The sequence below is a fragment of the Pteropus medius genome, unplaced genomic scaffold (assembly GCF_902729225.1).
Source record: "Pteropus medius unplaced genomic scaffold, Ma_sr-lr_union100, whole genome shotgun sequence".
NCBI classification, from domain to species: Eukaryota; Metazoa; Chordata; class Mammalia; order Chiroptera; family Pteropodidae; genus Pteropus; species Pteropus medius.
In genome coordinates, this window is record NW_024356249.1 from 15,117,616 (window position 1) to 15,139,909 (window position 22,294).

A 22,294-nucleotide genomic window follows, 5' to 3' on the forward strand; every position below is an offset into this window, starting at 1 on the left:
AGTTGCTTCCATTCTTCACTGCATCCCCGGAGCCTAGCGCAGAGACTCACTCATGTTTTACACTTGGTACATATCAGTTAATTAACCAAATAATCTCAAGACTTTAACTTTTCCTTTGTAGAGGATAATATAATAACATTCAGATAGAAAAGCCAGGGAAGTGATAAGAAGTTGACTCCTTCACTTTAAAACAAGATTAACCGAATCTAAAAATCTTCTCAAAGATATATGAGGGTATTATAAGTATAAAAGCAACTGATCAAGAAATAACTTTTGGGGTTTTGGAAAAGAAAAATGATATGTTATCTATAGAAAAAGCACTGTAAGCAGCTCTTACTTCCGAGAGGTGCTCATGAAAGGGTAAGAATCATACATGTGAAAAAGTTAGATTAGCCATTCCCCGTTTAGAGATAACCTAGTTTGGTTTATGCCCGATTTTGAATTTACTCTGATCCCAATTCTGGGTGACTTTGTTTCAGTTTCCAGGTGTCAAAGGGCTACAAAATACAGCCTTTCCTGTTTCCCACTTCATTAAGATTCACAGCTACTTCTTGTATACGGAAACTTGCTCTGAACTCACTCTACAATACTTTTTGTATGTCCCTATTTGTTGCAAGAATGGTTTGGATTGGCTCCCTAAAATTATGTTATTACTAGTCACAATTCTTCCCAGGTAAAATTAGTTCTATGTCCCAATGAGACTGATGAAAGTAGGGTAATAACTATCAACTATTTATTGGGTACCTACTATGTGTGAGGCTCTGCTTTAGGCATGAGGCACCATGAAGAAAATAAAGCTTTGCCTTAGAAGCTTAGTTCTGTTTCCTCCATCCTGACTCAGTTACAATGCATTTACCTAGAAAGACAGTCATAAATTATTATTGAGATAAAAGCAAATTACAGAGCAGCACATTTAGTAAGAGGTCATAAAAATATCTGAAAGAATAATTAGGAAGGATAAGGACAAACAAATCTTAAAAATAGTACACAATTCTCCTGTTGAAGATAGGGAATCAATTTTACCTCCTTTTCTTAGAGTATTTACTTTAAAAATCTGATCATTGCAAGTCTTTCTCCTCTCTTTGAAAGTATAGAAATCTTTTTTTGGAAAAAAACAAAAACAAAAAAAGTCCACAAGACTTTTGTCAGCTTTATGACCCAGGAATGTCTCTCAAGGACCTGGAAGCCATCTTTTATGAAGTGTAAACAGGAAAGAAGACAATGCCCATCTCCCAGTTTCTGTGGGAAGGTAGGAGCCTAACTCGGAGGGTAACCATGTTCCAATTTTCAAACCTACTTCCTCTCATGAAGGTATGAGATTTGTTTTTCTTATGGATAAAGCCTATAAGCCAACACAGGAAGTCACTACAATTATCAGGCAAATAGAGGATGAACTATGTTGTGACAAAAGTTGCTGTCAAGTCCTTACTTGAAGACCACACATTGTTTATCTTGAAAACATGTATGTCATGGGTTGTATCCACTTGACTATATAAAAGAGTTAGATTCCTTTTTGTCTTTGCAATCTCATTGGAATGTTTTGATGTGTATCACATCCTGGTTTAATGCTTATTCAGTAATAAAACCATTTCCTTTCTCTACTACCTTTATGAAGAGACTTTCTGGGTTGGGAGATTTTATTTTTAATTATGTTTCTTCAATGGAAGACATTAATAGCAGTTATCACTGGAGGGTGAAATTTCAGACATTTTATATTTATACATATATAAAGTATTTATAGGTTTATATAAATAGTAATGCTTATAAATAAATACTATATATATTTTGTGTTTATAAATATATTTTTATATTTATAAATATACATTTATATTTATAAACATATTTTATACTTATATAAATAAATATATTTTTGATATTTATAAATACTTATTTTTAATAATAAAAATAAGTGAAGTGATTTTCATTTAGGGAGAAAAATATATATCAGATCCTCACCCATGACACTCATCATGATAATGACTTAGACCTCTCCACTTCCTGGATTCATAGATTTATTGGGAGAAATGGATCAGAAAGGCATCTACACAGTCTTATCACAATCTCCTCAGCCTGGGTATGGTCTCCTCTTTTGACATCTGTCATCAAAAATCATTCTGTTAAATTAGAGAGCTGAATAGTATCCCCTAAGGGAATGAAGTTTAGCCCACGTGGACAAGTATCTGATTTTAAGTCCAAGGTTGCTGCTCCTTCCTGGAGACTGTCAATCACCTCCCCAGCTATGGGCAGCTTCTTTACTAAACTGGATGCCTGCACTTTTGTTGGCCTGCTCTATGCATCAGCATTGGAACACCCAGGGTCTTTCTCTTCTCATTTCTGACTATTTGAGAAGGAGCCCAACTGTGGAATTGCTTGGGATCTTTGTTTCCAGCACAGCATGGTGCAGGCATTTGAGAGCAAGGAAGGCTCTGGGTGGGAAGTGGCCCGGAAACATCACATTTAATCTGGAACCTGCTCCAGCTGATGCCAGGCTCTACTCTGCACTCAGCTACTGCTGCTGGATTTCCTCCTCGATTTCCTCCTGAGTCATGATAAAACTGTCTCCCAGAGACTCCCTACTGCTTCTCTGTCAGTTCTGGCTTCCATCAGGTCCTTCCATCACCTCCCGAGGATATTAGACACTGTTTTGAACTTACCTCTAAATAGAGTTCAAGTTCTTTACCCAATCCATGAAACCCTAGGCTTATACAATTTGAAGAATAAATCTGGGCAGCTGTTATAAGCATCCTGGAATCTTTCATGATTATTAAGAAGCTTCTTACCCAGTCTATAACAGTTCGAGGCTGGTGTGCCAGAGGCCACAAAGGACCTCTAAGATTCTCTGCACTCCAGCCAGAAAAAGTCCTAGCTTGGGCCCAGACAAGGGCTCTCTTATCCAAACAAAACACAGAACATGGTTCAAACAGAGATGTGGTATTCATAGGTAGCAGAATAAAGAGACAGACATATTGACACATGTACATATTCAAGTGATAAAGAAAATAAAATCTATCAGTCCTAAATATATCTGAATATATTTCAGAATCATTTTGTAATTTTGTGCTTCAGTCATGAAAATATAGTTAATAAGAAATCTTTCTAAATTTAAGTAAGTAGTTTACATATCTTTCATCTTTTAACTCTTTAAAAATCTTTGATTTAAAGAGTCAAAATTACCATACAGAAAACACAGGAAAATAACCAAATAAACGTTGCCTTCAGTCTTTACTGATTCATAAAATAGGAAGGTGATATAGGTCAACTTAAAATAATTGCAGTGCTATTTTTGCCTAAAAGTTGAAAACATTTAAATTAATTTTCTGTGACAACACAAACTGTGGCCTAATCTTAGATTTTTTTTTTATTCACTATGTAATATATTCTCTTTTTTCTTTTGCTGAAATATACATTTCACAAACTAGAGCACTCCAGAGAAAAGAACACAGAGAGTAAAATAAAGAAGTCCCAGAAAAGGGCGGAACAACATACATAGACATGAAATCCAGAAGTGTGAACACAGACTGAAGAAAAACAGCTCGATTTTCTCATCTTTAGCTGCCAGGAGGCTGGACTAGAGAATGTATACAATTTTAACTTTACTCATAGTGGAATACTCATTAGTATATAGTATTACTGTTAGATATATTTAGCAACAATTATTTAATCGTGATATTATTTTGCAGCCACTCTTTATCTTTTGAATTATATATTAAATGATAGTTGTAGACAAACTCTGAATTTTAGATCATTTAACTGAACTTGTTCTATCTCTACAATAAAGCCTACTCTACTCATCATATTTAGCATAGGAAATTTTTCCCAGAACATAAATCTTAGCTAAAGTATTAAACATACAGATAATAGAAAATACCTGCGTCTATAATATGCATTCAAGTAAATCAACTCCTTCTAAATCCTTTTGTAGATTATCACATACGCCCAGACCTGTTTAATCTGTTTAGACTCAAGTTAAGACATTGCCAAATAATAATCACTTGGATTGCAGTGAACTTGCTTGAAGAACTTTCCTACAACATTTATTTGATCCATGGACAATTAAGTAGGACATTATTAAAAACTTTCTATAAGTACAAAAACTGAAATGCAGAGTAGTTTAGCAGACTGGTCAGTCTGTGTTAGCGATGTTGAGAAAGCCTGATGTTAACTACCCTCTCTGCTCTGGTTAGATGTCTGTGACATCCTCTCACTGCAACTCAGCTAAGCAGAGGCCCTATGTTTTGACTGGTGAAAACCCAAAGCTGTGTTTTTTATCCAAATACCTTGCCCTTCTTAGCTAAAACAAATCTAAGTATGTTGAAAACCTTTTGTTTCAATATATTTGTTAAAAAAAATGGCATTATATAAACAGTATACAATAAATGGTGAACATCTCTGCCTCCTTTGGCCTTCCATGATCCCATTTCTCAGGGGTAACTATGGCCAACAGGTTGGTGTGTATCTTTTCAAGCCTTTCTTCTATGCTCATGTACAGGTTTTTTTGTTTTGTTTTGTTTTTTGTTTTTTGTTTATTTTTTTAACAGAAATGAAATAATTCTATACATAGAGTTCTGGAACTTGCTTTTTTTACTCCAAAGTTGGAAATGATAAATGAACTATTTAATATAAGGAATAATGAATCAAAGAGGAAAATATAATATGTTAAAAAGATATTTCAGATTCTTAAGTAAAAAGAGGAACGATGAGCCAGAAATTAGCCATTATTCTACATGGGTTGAAATTTACTGAATTACATTTACCTTACTTTCTCCTAGGTTAAGAAGTAAAACGCTAAACCTAACTGAATCAAAAACTCAATGCCAAACATCGAGCCACACTATTTACAACATATTATGGCTCTTTAGTTTGCCGTAAGTAGTACTTTCTAGTCTATATATTTATTGGAATGGAAATACTGTTTAGACAAATATTCTATTTAAAGAAACAATCAGTTCAGTATTTAAAGCCTCCTTCCTTTTGGAGTTTTCAGCCAAGTGTCTAATAGTGACTCCTATGTGCCTTTCTTACTTATATCTAATGCAATCCTTTAACTAAAACTTTAAAGGTGTCTAGGTGTTAAGAACTTGGGAATATTTCAATATAAAAAATTTCATTTTCAAGTTTCTTGAAAATATAATGAAAGAGAAAGAACAGAATATTTTTAAATATTCTGTAAATAAAGACTAGATATTCAGTAAATAAAGACTAGATTTCAATAGTGATACTTCTAAAATGGAGCAGTGAAAATGCATTCTTTTCCGATGATCTCATCATTGTGTGAAGTTGTGAGGGTCTAACAATTCAAACAGAAGGAATATTTTAATATTTCACATCATTATCATGGGCTACATGCTCATGACATCAAAGAAAGACCAAATAACTTAGTTATTATTTTCACTGAATTGTCTTTGTTTAGGCATTATGATAGAAAATTTAAGGCTAACAGGAAGAAGGAAATTCATTTTCTGAAATGAATTTCAGAACCCTTAGAAGAACTGAAGTTACTAAGGAAAGAATCGGAGTTTAGTACTGATATTCCCAGATTTACAATTGTTCTTTTGTCTCAAAGTGATATACACACCTAGCTCACCTTCTTATAATAACTTTAAAAATGGGACTGTCAACTGTATTTACCACCCCGTCATTTCTCAGCATAATTGTAGCCTACATCCTGAATAGAAAGTTGTTTTTAACCTATGTAAAAAAATCCACACAACTGAAAGAGTAATACCTTCTTTGCTTCCACCTTTTCTTTCTCCACCCATCTGGTAGTTAGCAAGGATTTCTATTGTTTCTTCACATATTACAATTGTGAAATCTTTCATAAACAACCTTAGCCAAAGTGATTTCATTTCAACAATGTTTGATGTTCTGTATATTTCTAACTGGCTTATGGTAAAGCAATGAGCTCTCTTACAGACATATGTTTTGATGTTCTCAGTAATTTTTATTAATAGAATTCTATATGTACAAGCATTCAAGGGCAAGTCCTTCCTTCTGAGATTGTAGCTAATAAGACAAATTTAAATGCTAACACAATACAAAAAGGGACAGATAATAAGATAAGCTGTTATGAATGAAATTAAGACTAAGCATGGTCAAAAACAATTTACTTCAGCCATTCATCAATTAGTTAAATTTAAGAATCTTATAATTAATTTATTCTTAATTTTTAATTCAGTTAGTATAGATTTTCATCTTCTAGGTGGAATAATATGCATGGAAATTGAAAATACTATCAATCTTTAACTACTGGTATTAATGAGAAAAGACCCTGAATAACCAAAGTAATTCTGAGAAAAAATAACAAGGCCAGAGGTATCACTGCCTGACTTCAAAATATACTACAAAGCGACAATAAGAAAATGGTGTGGTTTTGGCAGAAAAACAGATACACAGACCAGCGGAACAGAACTGAGAGTCCAGAAATAAACCTTCATATAGACGGGCAAATAATTTTCGACAAAGGGGCCAAAAACATACAATAGAGAAAGAAAAGCCTCTTCAATAAATGGTGATGGGAAAATTGCAAAGCCACATGCAAAAGAATGAAACTAGATGGCTATCTGTCACCATACACTGAAATTAACTCAAAATGGATCAAAGATCTAAAAACAAGACATGAAACAATAAACTGCATAGAAGAAAACATAGGTACTAAACTAGTGTGCCTTGGATTTAGAGAGGATTTCATGAATTTGACCTCATGGCAAGAGAAATAAAAGCTACAATTAATGATTGGGATTATATCAGACTAAAAACTTCTACACGGCAAGAGAAACCATCAGGAAGACAAAGAGGTAACCATCCAAATGAGAGAATATATTTGCAAATGACACCTCTTAAAAGGGCCTATATTTTGGATATTAGACCTACCTCCACAGCAAATGATGTTTTTGATCTCTAGACTGTCTCCTAAAGGAGCTGAAGCCAGCAGGCCTTAAGTTATAAGCAGAATGATGTAACCTGGTTATGAAGCAAAGAACTGTGTGTTTAGGCAAAGACTCTTCCATGAATGCCTGGTCGCTCTATAGGTGCCATGTCTATACACAATTAGACCATTAAAAGAACTCCATGGCTTCCTCCTAAGATAACAGAATGTGCAAATAATAAACTCAATGTTAAAACTTCTGTCTTCTGATCTGATGAGGCACAACCAGCTGCTTAGAGAACCTGGTCTGTTGGAAAACACACAGCACTACCACTCTACCAGTCAACACAAATCGGCCCTTGGTGGGGAGAACTGTAACCCTCTCTCCCCCTAGAATTTAAGTCCTCCATTTTCTGATTCTAGGTTTAGGGAGAATGAAGGATGTATTTAAACTTGTTTTTCATTTTACTCAGAGTTGGTGAATATCTGAGTACTCTGGTTAAAGTTTTATTGTCTAAAGAAAAATAACCCTTTAGTTCTACCTCTGAAATGAGGGAATTGTTAAAAAACTAAACTAGGATGATTTTTATTGTATATATTGCTTTCTACCCATAGCAAAAATCATGTAAACAATAATAGTGGTGAATTTTTAAAAGATGGCTTATGATATTCTTAGTAGTTAAAAATAAAAATGTAATATATAATACAGAAAAATTGGTCTGGGGCCTAGAATCAAATCCAAAGAAAATAAGATGCAAATTTATTCAAATAGAATATAACATGTACATTTTTAATAAAAAAGTGCGATTTTTTTGGGATAAACAAATGAATCATCCATTTTTAAATACTAGTTAGTTATTCACATCTGTTATTCCTAATAGCAAAATATAGACAAAACAGAATAAAGAACTACATTTAAGTAATAAAAGCGATGTACAATTATGTAAAATTTTTGCTTTTATATGTTCCTCAGGACTTAAAATATTAAAAATAAAAACTCGATATTCCTTAGATATACTGGTCAAATTATAAGGGGGTAAATTAAGGGCAGGTCCTTCCATATAATATCATTCAGATCTGCCTCATACTTAGCATAAGTAAGTCTTAATTTGTTTATTTTTCTTGCTCTGATGGATGTCTTATTTTCCATGTTCTAATTTATCTTATTTCACAGAAGAGGCAATACAAATAGCTAATAGAAATTGAAATCTTGACTTCAGTGGTAATCAAACAAAATAAATTAAAGCAAATTGTCATTTTTAAAGCTATCAAATTAGGAAAGATTTTCAAAAAGATAATCATCATCCTAGCTAGCATTCTGTTGGATAGTCACTAATTTATAATATATATTCATGTAACCTCTCTGTAAAGCAATTAGGCTGTGTGTATTAAGAATTTTGAAGTATTCTCTAATAGAGAAATGATAAAATACAAATAAAGGCATATATCAATCTGTCTATTAATTTATTGTCATTTTTATACCAACTTAAATATCTAAAAATAATGGATGAATAAAAATAAAAAATATTATTTAATGAAATATTAGGCAGACATTAAAGTACCATGATCAGCAATAATCACCACTGAAATGAGAAAATGTTCAAAAATAATCTCTAGTGTAAATTGAATGCATAACTCTATGTATAAAATATATAAACATAATAGAACAAACTGGCCTGATAGGAATTTACCAATTTTTAGTAGATATCCCTGGAGGTAGTAAAGAGTGATTTTTTATGAGTAATCAACATTTTTATTCTCTGTGATTTTCAATGACTCTTCTTATAAGTTTTACAGAAAGAAATAATCTTTTTGATTAGAATGCTGTATTTTAATAACTAAAAAATGATTTTTACATATATTTTATTTTTCAATTACAGTTGACACTCAATATTATTTTATATTAGTTTTAGGTGTACACATAGTGATTAGACATTTATGTAATTTAGAAAGTGATCCCCATGATTAGTCTAGTACCCACCTATCACAATACATAGTTTTATTGACTGTATTCCCTGTGCTGTACTTCACATCCCTATGACTATTTTTAACTACCAATTTGTACTTAATCCTTTTACCTTTTTCACCCAGCTTCCTAACCTCCCTTTTATATGGCAACCATCAGAATATTCTCTTATCTATGAGTCTGTTTCTGTTTTGTTTTTTCATTTATTTTGTTCTTTAGATTCCACATATAAATGAAGTCATATGGTATTTGTCTTCCTTTGTCTGACTTATATCACTTAGCACAATATCCTCTAGGTCCACCCATGTTGTTACAAATGATGAGATTTCTTTCTTTTTTTATGGCCTAGCATTGTTGGTGGGATTGCAAATTGGTGCAGACACCAAGCAAAACAGTATAGAGGTTCCTCAAAAAATTAGAAATAGAATTACCATATGACCCAGCAATTCCACTTCTGCATATTTATCTGAAGAAATCCAAAACACTAATTTGAAAAGACATATGCACCCCTATATTCATTGCAGCATTATTTACAATAGCCAGAATATGGAAGCAACCTAAATGCACATCAATAGACAATTTGATAAAAAAGATGTGGCACATATATACGACAGACTATTACTTCGCCACAAAGAGTGATTTTTTATATTCTTCTAAAATTCTAAATTTTCTACAATGACTATCTACTACCTTTGAGGGAAGAACAAAAGAAGAAATAAAATGCATACCTATCTACAAAATTCATTGTACTGCTGCCTTTCATCTATAAAGTTCAAACTGGGTAGGATCAGGTTAAAGCCCTTCAAATATGATTACACCTTATTAATCCAACCTTATTTCTAAGGAGTAACTAACTCTACTACTCAAGTCTGTCTCAGGTGGCCAGCAGGCATGTCATGGTCCATCTAACGCCACCCACGTTCTTCCCATCAGGCCTAGAGCTTCTCCTCTACCCCAGGGTTTCTGGATCACAGTTTCTGTTTTTAACTATTTTAAGCCAACTTCAGATATTTATGATGCTCTAAGCTAAGTCTGACAATCCTACAAAATCATTTTAGACCCTGAGTCTAATTAACACAGTACAGTAATTCAGTGGAAAGCCCCTTCTAGAGCAAAAACCCCATCAAAATTTGTTAAATGAATGAAAAAAATCACTGTGATCATAACAACAGCCGATATTTCCTGAGAGCTTTCTATTTATAAGGCACTGTGCCAATTTCATTTATTTTACTTAGAGCCTCAGGTAGTTTATGCATATTTCCCAAGGAGATATAGGCAGTGTGGACCTGAGATTCACATCCAGCTCTAACTGATACCAGTATCTCTACAATAACAAATCCGCTTATTGAAAGACCACTAGAAATCATTTTGCATATAACATATTTTTTACTAATTAATCTAAATGAATATCCATGTAGCTGAGTTAAAAAGATGGATTGTTACAAAGTTTCCTCTTATATATAAAAATAGATAGAAAGCCAATAAAATTTTCTGCTGAATCTCATTATACAATGATGTTTACCTGTGTAGGACCAGCCAATCTCTTCAACAAGTTTTCTCTGCTGTCTGTAGTATCCATAAGTCCAATCTATAAGCAAGAAAAACCCATTAATCAATGTGTAGAAAAATACATGTCTAAATTTAGAAATAAAAAATGTCCAGATCATCCATACCATAAATAGTTCCTGATTACTCCTTTCCATGTCACCTTCCCAGTGTCTCCTCCCAACTCCAACCACCACCATTACAGACTCCACTGTCCCTGTTTTCATAGTGTAATGTTAGGGGGTATATTTAAAGAATGCCAAAGTTCAAGCAGGGACAAAGCACATATTTTGGGTAAAGCAGGAGCAACCTAGAGGGTTCATCCTAACAGGAGACAGGGATCAGAAAAAAGATTGTCCTATTGTAAATTTTTTCTTGCCATTCCCCAAGTATAATGCTTAAAATTCTATTGATTAGCAATATTTTCTATTGATTAGCAATATTTACAGATAAAACCTAAGTTTTATCTGTAAATATTTCTAGGAGACCCAGACATTATCATGTTTCCAAAATGTGCTTCCTTTACAATATGAAATTAAAATGAAGTGCCTTGAGGAAATGAGAATTAAAATCCATGCATGTCAGCCGAGACTAAAGTTATGTTAGACAGTGTCCCCTGGAGGAACAGAGATGCCCGAAGTGGGTCACACAGTGGGAAGCTTAGGGCGTCATAACAGTAGTGAATGCCTCAGGACTAGAGAGAGAGGTCTTCATCCCTGTTTCTGGCACAGAGCTCCTAAAACCTTGGAATTCCCTAACAGAGCCATAAATGTATCTTTTGTTATGTTAATGAAGTGACTTTTGGCCCTGTACCAAATGTTGGGGTTGTGGCCACGGAAACCACTGTGTAATTAGAGGATTGGAACTTTTGGTCCTCTCTTCCCCAACCTCTGGAGAGTGAAAAGTGGCTAGAGGTTGAACCAACTGCCAATGGAGAACTTCCAGGTTGGAAAACTTATTAGTTGGTGAACACGTGGAGATTTGGAGAGCGTGGTACACCTGGAGAGGGCATGGATGCTCTGAGCCCTTTCACTATACCTGTTTTATGCATCTTCCATCTGGATGTTCCTGAATTATATCATTTCGTAATAAACTGGTGATCTAGTAAGTAAAATGTTTCCCTAAGTTCTGTGAGCCACAATAGCAAATTAAACCCAAGGAAGGATGTTGTCGGAACCTCTAATTTATAACCAGTTGGTCAGAGCACAAGGGACAACATGGACTTAGAGACTAGTGTATAAGGGGTGGGAACAACCTTGTAGGACTGAGCCCTAAACCTGTGGGATCTGATGCCACTTCCATGTAGATAGTTGAATTGAGTTGAATCACAGGACACCCCGTTAGTGTCCAAGAATTGTTGGTGTGGAAACACCCCCTGCCCCACAGTAGAAATTGGTCCCAAAACATTTTAAAGAGAAAGTCTCACTCTGCATAATTCAAATTTTTTCCTGTAATCATGCCAGTACCCAGGAAATGGGGGGTTATGATTTATCCTCCTCCTTCTTGTGCCATTGTCCCTTAATTCCAGACCGTACTAACATTAGTATTCTATTTCAACTATATCGTGGGTAAAATAAATCTTTTGGAGTTAGGTTTGGAATCTGATCAGTGTTGACAAAACTGTTTCTATAGAAATGGCTACAAATAGCTGTTTACAAATGAACTTATGAAATATTATTCATAAATAGAGGTTCTGTCAATATAGCTTTCATTTGAGTGCAAAGATTTATTTATACTGTTCTATACCACACCATACCACGCCATACTATTTTAAATCATACCATTCCATATCATACCATACATATATTGATCTTTCTCATCAATTGGGAAAAGAAACTCTATTTATTTTTATTCTTGATAAACAGTTGTTTTCTCTTTGTTTATAGTTCCTAACTTCGGGGAAGCAAATATCTGAAGGACATTGTAGAAATAATTTTCCTCTCTTCCATGTCATATACTCTCTGATTAGTACAACGTGGTAATAAATAACTGCTAAACTATTTTATAAAAACTGAAAAACAGACCAGCTACTAGATATACACATTCTAGATCCATAGATTAATCAAAACATACATTGGAAAAATAAGTGTTTTGTTTCTGTTTAAAAAAATTTATTGCCCATAAATATTGGTAAATATTCCATTGGCCATATATCACATTTCAATACATATTTGTTTTTGTAACAGCTTTATTGAAATATAATTTACATGTCATACAATTTGCCCACTAAAGAGTACAATTTAATGACTTTTAGGATATTCACAGAGTTGTGTAATCATCACTACAATTTTAAAACATCTTCATTATCCCCAAAAGAAACCTCATACCCTTTAGCTCCTGCCCCGAACCCCATCCCCACATCCCTCAGGTCTAAACCACCACTAATCTATTTCATCTCTATAGATTTGATATTTTACACATTTAATATAAACAAAATCACACGATATATGGCCTTTTGTGACTGGCTTCTTTAATTCACCATAATTAATGTTTTCAAGGTTCATTCCTTTTTATTGTTTAATAATATTGTATGGTGACCGAAATGGCCTTAAAGTTCCTCTCAGCGTGAATAACAAACTTTGAACTGGCTTTTTCCTGACTCTAGGCCTCTGACCTACCTTTTCTTAGAGTTTATAAAACTTGTAATTATAAATTCTCTCTCTGCCCCTTTGAGATATAAATCATTCTCACAACCACATGACAGTTTTAGTACCAGAAATATGCTTCTCAAGTACACGGGAATATGGGAATCATCTCTTTGACATGCAATCATCAAAGGAAATAGCAATTTTATTTTCCAGTTTCTGTGAGAGCACAGGAGCCTAACTTCATTAGGATGCCTGCTCCAAGTTGCAAAAACTACCTCCTGTCAGAAAAATATGCACTTATTTTTCCTTTGGATACACTCAATTAGTGAACACAGATTCCCCCTGAATGTCCTGCAGTACCTTTCCACCAGGGCTCACTCCAGGCTTTAAGAGACCTTACCCCCAGTGCTTCATTGGAGTTGCATTCAAACTTAATTCTGACTTCTCTCCCAAATGCAATTGCCTTGCATAAAGTCTTCCTTGCTGTTTAACTTTGTCCAGTGCAGTTTTTGTTTGCATAATGAATATGCCACATTTTATTTATCCATTCATCAGCTGATAGATACTTAGATTTTTCTTCTTTTGGCTATTATAAACAACCCTGATGTTAATATCCATGCATATATTTGTTTTTCTACTTAAAAATTAAATATTAGGTTCATAATTTATTTTTCAAATTGAGTTGTTCCATAAAATGGTTATCATTTATGGTTAAAATCTGGGGACAAGTATTTCTTCATGATCAAGGAATATATTCAATTAAATGTTAGAAAGCACTTCAAAGGTCATTTGACTCAGACTTCAACAATCTACAAAAAATAACCCCTATTTTAGAGATAAACTACTTTATGCCAAAGAAATAGAAGTGGTTTGTATAGGCAGTGACAAAAATAGAAACACTTATGCATGGCTCTTTCTTCCTACTCCACTGAGCCTTCCCCAACATCTACGATTCCTGACCTATTCATTACTCTCTTCAGATGCTTTGCTCAAACAGAAACCCTTATAGCGTGTATACCTTCAAGAGAAAAAATGTAAAATAATACACCTAAAAATTCACCAGCTGGAATTATTTGGATATACAAATTATTGAAAATTTACTGTATCCTTAATTTGACTTGGCCATCTGTTGGAATTTCCTCTGAAACTTTGCACTACCATAGGAAAAAGGTTTATTGTCATATATTATATGTTTTAAATATAAATATTTTTTAAACGTAAGATTTTTTGTCCTGTAAATGCATTTTGATGATTTCAGATCAAATACCACACAAAACCTACATTAAACAAATACTACATTGAAATAAATAAAACAGTAAGTTCTTGTTTTAATGACTCAGTCTAAACGATGACAACAAATAGCAGATTTTAACTTTCCTTGTGGGGCTTTAACACTGCACAATGAGCATTTGTTCTTGGTTTTTAATTACTTACATCAAGAAAGCTATTTTCAATACAAGATTCCCAGGTGTTGGAGCTCTCTTCAGTTTCCTTTATGTATTGTTTCCTTAATTGTTAACTTCAAACAATCCGTTACGTATTCATATGCTAATTACGTAGTGCTTGGGCGTGAGAGAGTACCCCACTTCTAAAATTCTACTTAAAGGTCTGATAGATGAGATGTGATAGCTCCAATGAACAAGAAAAAAGCAGCTAGCTTCACTGTTTTTGATGCATTATATACTTTGAAAACCAGTAAATCCTATGCAAAATAGAATCTATCAAAGTGCTTACACATTTTTAAATCAATTAAAATAATAAAATGCAGATATGTTTTCAGTTTCTGTGGATGTTTTTCTTTAATTTTTATAATTTGTTTCTTTCCATTTAAAAGTATTTGCTGGGTCTGTCTGGTGTGTTTTGTACTGATAAAACTAAGAAATTTTAGGAATGAATTGTACACATGATACACAACAACGAAAATTATGTTAGTAAATATTCTTAAAGGCTACTCTAAAATTTGCCCTTAAAAATATTCTTCATGAAGTAGCTTTACGACCTACTACAAAAATTGAGAGAAATTTGCTTTATATTATTTCAGATAACCTTGGGATTTTCTGTTTCAACATATTCCGTCTTTTATTTACCTTGAGCACCTATGTATATGCAAATATGTATATGTATCTGTGTGTATATATGTATATTCCTTTGTTCTTCTTTAGACTCAGATAATAGAAATCAAAGTTTTGACAACCACCATATGAAAGACATAAACAGCACTTTTTGCTCACATTTTAAAAACAAAAAACATTTCCTACTAAATATCATTATGAATATTCCAAATTATAAAAGTGCCTCTAATTTTGCCCTATCCTAAAGATAGTCTCTGCTCCATGTTGATTAACACAATACTCTGTTTATCACCTGTGTCCAACTACATAATCTAGCAGCAGTGCTTTGACGAAATACACATACGTACTTTAATGCCATAGAGTGGCCAAACATATGACAGGGAGAAGAAATAGATTGGTCCTCAGAAAAAGAAATTTTTGGTAGGAAATAAGCACAGATATAAGTTTGAAGTCTAGGATTCTAAGACTAGATTTCCTTAGCAGACTTTTCCAAAGTAAATGATACTAGCATACTTCACATTCTTTAGAATAAAATCACTAAGGAACTTCAGAGGAGGGAAAAGGGAAGTCCATTGATGATAGAAATCTGGAAAGGCAGAGGAGAAGGAAGGAATAAAGTTAGAGATGAATCTTTAAAACCCTCAGGGAAGACTCTGATGAGGAGAGACTTGGAGGCAGAGAATGACAAATTCAGGTAGAGGAAAGGCATGAGCACCAAGCAGTGGAAATCTGGAACCAAAAGTTTAAGAAGCCACTTGGGCTCTCATGGTACTGCATAACTCTCGGTAGGTGCTTATTCTTGATGATGGCTCACCATGGTACAAGAGTTGCATCAATGTTCACACTTTTTGTTTTCATCCAACTCTCCCCTCTTATCTATACTTTTTTTTTTTTTTTAAAGAAGAAGGAGATGCTCTGCTGAGCTGACTGAAAAGTGTGACTATATTTCATATATTGAGTATAAAGAAAAATATTAAGGAAGCGTATGTAATAATCAAATAAATAATTCTAAAGAGGTTGGGGGTGGGTGGGCAAGGAAAGGTAAATGGCTGAAAATCGCTTGGAGAAAGACCCGGAAACCTCTAGGAACAGTCTAATATTATCAGAGCAATTACCACCCACTGAGTCATCGGAATACCGACTTGCTGGTCTGAAATGGCAGTGATAGAGGTTGAACATTACAGCAGTTAAAACTATCCAGTACTAGAAACAAAACAATAGAAATCTCCTCTCAGAAGAGAAACAAATAAAATCAGAAATATGAGTTCTTTTAAAAAGATAATTAGTTTTTGATTAAAGAACACCTGTGAACACATCCCCTGGCTATAAAAGTTCTTTATTTCTTCAGATATTCTATTATAATGCTTTTTTTGTTTGATAAGAAAGTGAGTTTATGATCTAAGTGATCTAAACCCAAATCTTGATTAGCTAACTAGGCAAACGTTCCGAGTAAAATTAAATTTGCTCATGAATATAGTACAGATTCTGTAATATCACACATGACAGATTTTTCTCTGTAGATTTTTTTGTCATTCAATGCTAAGGATTAACCTGCTGTCAAATTGTGTTATCTATCATATAGCCCGTCTTTACCGATCTGGAATATATATTTTATCTGGTATATCGGCAAAGACATATCAGAAACATAATTTATCTAATTCTGGTAATTCAGATAATAGGCTTGTTTAGGATATAGTTACAGTTCAAACATAATACTTATTGTTAAATATTCGGATGCAACAAAACTCCTTAAAAACATACTGCTTTTAAAGATTTTATACGTATATGTAATTTTCACCTTAAATTATGTTTTCCATTTTCAGCTGCTTTTCAGTGTTACAAAGAATTCCATAGGTTTTCTCCCCTCTTTTTAAAAATACTGCTTGTAGTCTCAACACTAAAATTTCAACTTAATGCCAAATAGGGTACATTAATTCATATCATTAAAGATAGGAAATTCTGGAAAGAGATGAGTTACTAGAATTCAGGTGACCTTTTTATTTCAGGATAAGGTTAACAAGATGAAAAAGTAAATCCTTGAGACATTGCATTAAAAAAAAAAAAAGAATTATCCAAGGAGATGGATTGGACATATTGGATAATGTAAAAGCAGAAAGGGAACCATTTCTTTCATATGCTTATTTTGGTACTCAGATATCTAATTAAATACATATTTCTCATAGGACTAAGGAGTTTGGAGGTGAGCAATTATATTTTATTGTTCCTTAGACACTGAGGACCTTGTATGCTTCCCCAGAGAGAATCTGTATGTTAGCAATATGTCTACCAAACCTACTTAAAACTTTTCAATGAAAGCTCAAATTATTTGCAGACTTGTCTTGGAAAAGTAGCCAGTGTATTTTCTTATGCTTAGATATATGTGTTTAACCTACTCCTAGAGTTGAGGTGTTTTTCTGTCAAAAACATATTAATAATTTTGATTTTTATTATGTTAGCAATAACACATGCCTGTTTCAGATAAATTAGAAAAATAAAGTAAAAATAACTTTAAAAATCATCTACAATAACCTCTTGTGAATAACCACACTTTATAATTTTGTGCATGCATATACATTTTTCTAGTTATATTACATATAGACAATAAATTTATACTTTACATAAATTGAATTACACTACTTCATTATTCGATGACTTGTTTTTTCTACATTATAATAATAAATCACTGACATCTTCTCAAGTTAATATATATGGTTTTTCAGACTCAAGAATTTATTTAAAACATTCTAACTTTTTGAATATTAAAATAAAAAGGTGATTGAACTTTGGAAAATTTATTCTTTGGGCTTAAATAATATGCATGACAAAAGTTTCCATCAAGCTAATTTGAGCTTTATATATAAAATAAAGTACCACTTTTTAAAAATAATTTTCTATTTTTCAGTAAGAGTTGGCATATGTTTTATTAGTGTTGGGTATACAACATAGCGATTAGACATTTAACTTAGGAACTGATCACCCTGATAAATCTGGTACTGATTTGAAACCCTATATAATTATTACAATATTATTGGCTTATTCCCTATGCTATTTTTTACATCCCATGACTACATTGCAAATACCCATTTATACTTCTTAATACACTCCTTTTTCCACCTAACCCCTCAACCTCCCTCCTATCTGTCAACCATCAAAAGTTGTCTGTATCTGTGAGTTTCTGTTTAATTTGCTCATTTATTCTGTTCTCCAGATTCCACATGTAAGTGAAATCATATGGCATTTGTCTTTCTCTGTCTTAGTCCATTCAGCACAATACCCTCTAAGTCCATTCATTTGCTGCAGATGTCAAGATTTCATTCTTTTTATGGCTGAGTAATATTCCATTGTATATATGTACCACCTCTTCTTTATCTATTCATCCACTGATGGACACCCTGGTTGCATCCACATTTTGCTTATTATAAATAACGCTGCAATGAACATATAGATGCACATATCCCTTCAAAGTAGTGTTTTGGATTTCTTCAGGTAAATATGCAGAAGTGCGATTACTGGATCCTTCTTTGTCTCTTGTTATAGCCTTAGTTTTAAAGTCATTTTGTCTAGGATTAGCATTACTACCACAGTTTTTTCTTTTTGTTTTTATTTTCATGAAACATATTTTTCCATCCCTTTACTTTCAGTCTGTCTTTTGATCTAAAACGAGCCTGTTGTAAGCACCATACGTAAAGGTCTTATTTCCTTATCCATTCAGCCACTCTATGTCTTTTGATTGGAGCATTTAATCCATTTACATTTAAAGTAATTGTTGCTTGATACGTAGTTACTGCCATTTTATTATTCATATTTTTAATATTTTTTTTCCCTCTTATTCTTAAAGAAGTCCCTTTAATCTTTCTTGTAATACTGTTTTGGTGGTGATAAACTTCTTTAGTTTTTCTTGTCTGGGAAGCTCTTTATCTGTCCTTCAATTCTAATCATAGCTTTGCTAGATAGAGTAATCTTGGTTGTAGGTCCTTGCTTTTCATCACTTTGAATATTTCCTGCCAAACCCTCTGGCCTGCAAAGTTTCTGTTGGGAAATCATCTGAGAGTCTTATAGGATCTCCTTTGTAAGTAACTAGATGCCTTTCTTTTGCTGCTTTTAAGATTCTCTCTTTGTCTTTAATTTCTGGCATTTTAATTACGATGTGTCTTAGTGTGCACCTCTGTAGGTTCATCTTGTTTGAGACTCTTTGTGCTTCCTAGGCTTGTATGTCTATTTTCTTCACCAGATTGGGGAAGTTTTCTGTCATTATTTCTTCAAATAGGTTTTTCAATCCCTTGCACACATTCTCTCTTCTTTCTGATACCCTTATGATGCGAATATTGATATGCTTGATGTTGTCCCAGAGGCCCCTTAAACTGTCTTCATTTTTTTGGATTATTTTTTCTTCTTCCTGTTCTGATTGGGTGTTTTCTATTACCTTGTCTTCCAAATCACTGATTTGATCCTCTGCTTTATCTAATTAATTGTTGATTTCCTCTCATGTATTCATTTCAGTTATTGTATTCTTCATTTATGACTGGTTCTTTTTAATGTTCTCTGTCTCTGTTTTTATATTTCTTATCACTTTGTTGAAGTTCCCACTGGGATCATTGAGCATTCTTATAACCAGTGTTTTGAACTCTGTATCTGATAGATTTCTTCTCTCCATTTTATTTCTTTTTCTGGAACTTTGTTCTATTCTTTCATTTTAGACACGTTTCTTTGTCTCCCCATTTGGGTGCCTCCCTGCATTTGCTTCTATGTGTTAGGTAGGACTCCTAAGTCTCCCGGTCTTGGTAGAGTGGCCTTATGTAGTTGGTGTCCTATGGCGCTCAGTGGCGCAACCCCCCTGATCACCTGAGCCAGGATTCTCTGGATGTGTTCCTTGTGTAGGTTTATATGTGTCCTTCTATTGTAATTGAACTTTGATTGCTGTTGGCACGTCAGTGGGTAGGATTGACTCTCAGGCTTATTGATTGTGAAGACTGGCCAGGACTTCAGTGGAAGAGCTGTTGTGTAGGGGCTGACCCTATGGACAAAGACTTGCTTTAACAGGGCTCTGGTGTCTTTAGAACCCAGCCTTTGGTGTGTCTTTTGTAGAGGTAGTTGGGTGGTGCCTGGTGTGGTCTGAAGCAGGCCATCAGGTGTATTGGTTCTGGGGTCTCTTGGAATGGGCTCTGTTTCGAGCCAAGTTAAGCCATTGTCTATAACCTGCCCCAGGCCACTTGTTATGAGCTCCAAAGTGACCTGCAGACATCTGCCACTTTTGCTGGGCTTGGAGATGCCTGGGAGAGGCTAAGCTGTGAACCAGGGCCAGCTGCTGCTAGTGCTAAGTGTGGGCCTGCTCAGCATGAAGTATGGGGCATTTCGAAGGCAGATGATGCTTATTTGGGGTTTGTGAACTTTTGAGAGATTTTAGGAAAGTCCACACAAGCCAACACAGGCCGTTTGTATGGAAAAGCCACTGGAAGTAGCTTGGGTGGGCCTGAAAGTTGGATGGGGCAGGGTCTCAGGGAATTACTAGGGCAGGGAAATACAATGTTAGCCAGGTTTTGAAGACTCAAATATGTTGGCAACCTGTGTGTGCATGTTGTGGGGGAGTGGGGGTGAGGGTGGGGGAGTGTGGGGAGGTCTAACAAAGAACGATGGCTTCTGCCAGCTCTTCTGTCTGGGAGAAAGCTGCCCCTCTAGTCCTCGTCCTGAAACCAGACAATTCAGTTCCTCAGTGTACATCCCTGGCTCTTTTCAAGCTGCTGCCCAGTTCTGGAGCTGAGAGTAATTGAGTCCATCAGCTTGTACGTCTGTGCACAAGCCTTTTAAGAGAAATGCCTGAGGCTCTAGCAACCCTCCATCTCACTCAATCACAATCTCCCCTTGTTTACACAGCCAGCTGTTGTGAGGACCTCTTCCAGCAGTGGAACCTCAGGCTGGGGAGCCTGGTGTAGGATTGGGACCCCTTGCTCCTCAGAGGGGACCTCCACAGCCAAGATATCCCTCCCAATTTTAACTGCCACACATGGGTTGGGACCAGCCCATTCTATATCTCCACCCTTCCTACCAGTCTTGACATCGCTTCTTCAGTACATCCTTAGTTATAGGACTTCTGTTAGCCTAGACTTTAGGCGGTTCTCAGTGACAGTTTTTCTGTAATTTAGTTGTAATTTTGATGTTGTCATGGGAGGAGGAGCACACAGCATTTCCCTATTTTAGTATCACATCCAGAAGCCTAAGAACTCTTTTTATTTTCCCTGTCAACCTTCTTTTACAACACCAAGGAAACACTGAAATGGCACGAATTCATTGTTATTGTACAGGGCTATAATTATTATAGGTACCTAATTTCATGACCATTATTAACAATATATTTATTCCACCATAAAAGAAAAACCTAATTGTTGATGAAATAATAGTAATGAGAGCAGAGATAGAAATAATGACATGCATAAAAATACTTATTAGAAGAAGGAGCTAAATATAATACATAAAGTGGGAAGAGAACCAAATCTATATAAGAAAAAGCATAAGAAAGTGAGTAGAAAACATGGAATCCATAACATTACAAAAATACTGTACTATTACATTTGTGTTCTGTATTATTACACTATTATACTATTACATTATTATCTGAACAATAGTGTGTTCAGAAATCAAAATAATGTTTAACAATTGAAATAATGTTTCTGTTATGAAGTCTTATGTCCACATCTTTTCAATGAAATCAGGAGTAGAGCAAGAATGTCTATGTCATTCCATGATTAGAATCACTCTGGAAGTTCTGAACAACTAGGACACTAAAATACCCAATTAGAGGATACAATAAAATTTCATTTTACATTTTCCATAAAAAGCATAAAACCAAGAAAGTGAATAAAGCTATGACCTATTATTAACATAAAAGAAAATGTGAATATGACATCCTTCAATGAGAACATTGGATTTGGGGAAGATACCAATTTTTTCCATATCATTGAAAAGGTTGGATCTCAATGGAATGTGTTTAATTTGAAAAGTTATTCTAAAGTTCTGATAAAAATATAAATAGAAAATAATAATTAATAAGAAAGTTAAAAAAAAGAATGACTGGTTTGGTTAACCAGTTACTAAAAGATAAATTGACAGGCAGATCAATAGAACAAAACATACTGCACTAAAATTGGATTTAGTATAGATACCAATTTAATCCATGATAAAGGAAACATCACAGTCAGTTGAGAAATGTATGAAAAGTCAACCAATTTTGGGAAGTCAACCAATTTCTTTGGAAAAAGAAGTT

General features: G+C 34.2%; 1 protein-coding gene across 4 annotated transcripts in view; it reads right to left on the reverse strand.

Annotated features, from left to right (window-relative positions):
- The window catches only part of PTPRZ1 (protein tyrosine phosphatase receptor type Z1), a 162,564-nt gene that overhangs the window by 98,304 nt on the left and 41,966 nt on the right, over window positions 1-22,294 (reverse strand). For all 4 annotated transcript variants that reach the window (XM_039860686.1, XM_039860689.1, XM_039860688.1 and 1 more), the window contains exon 2: window positions 10,354-10,419. In XM_039860686.1, the coding sequence (XP_039716620.1) occupies window positions 10,354-10,419 (66 nt within the window). The remainder of the gene's footprint in view (window positions 1-10,353; window positions 10,420-22,294) is intronic.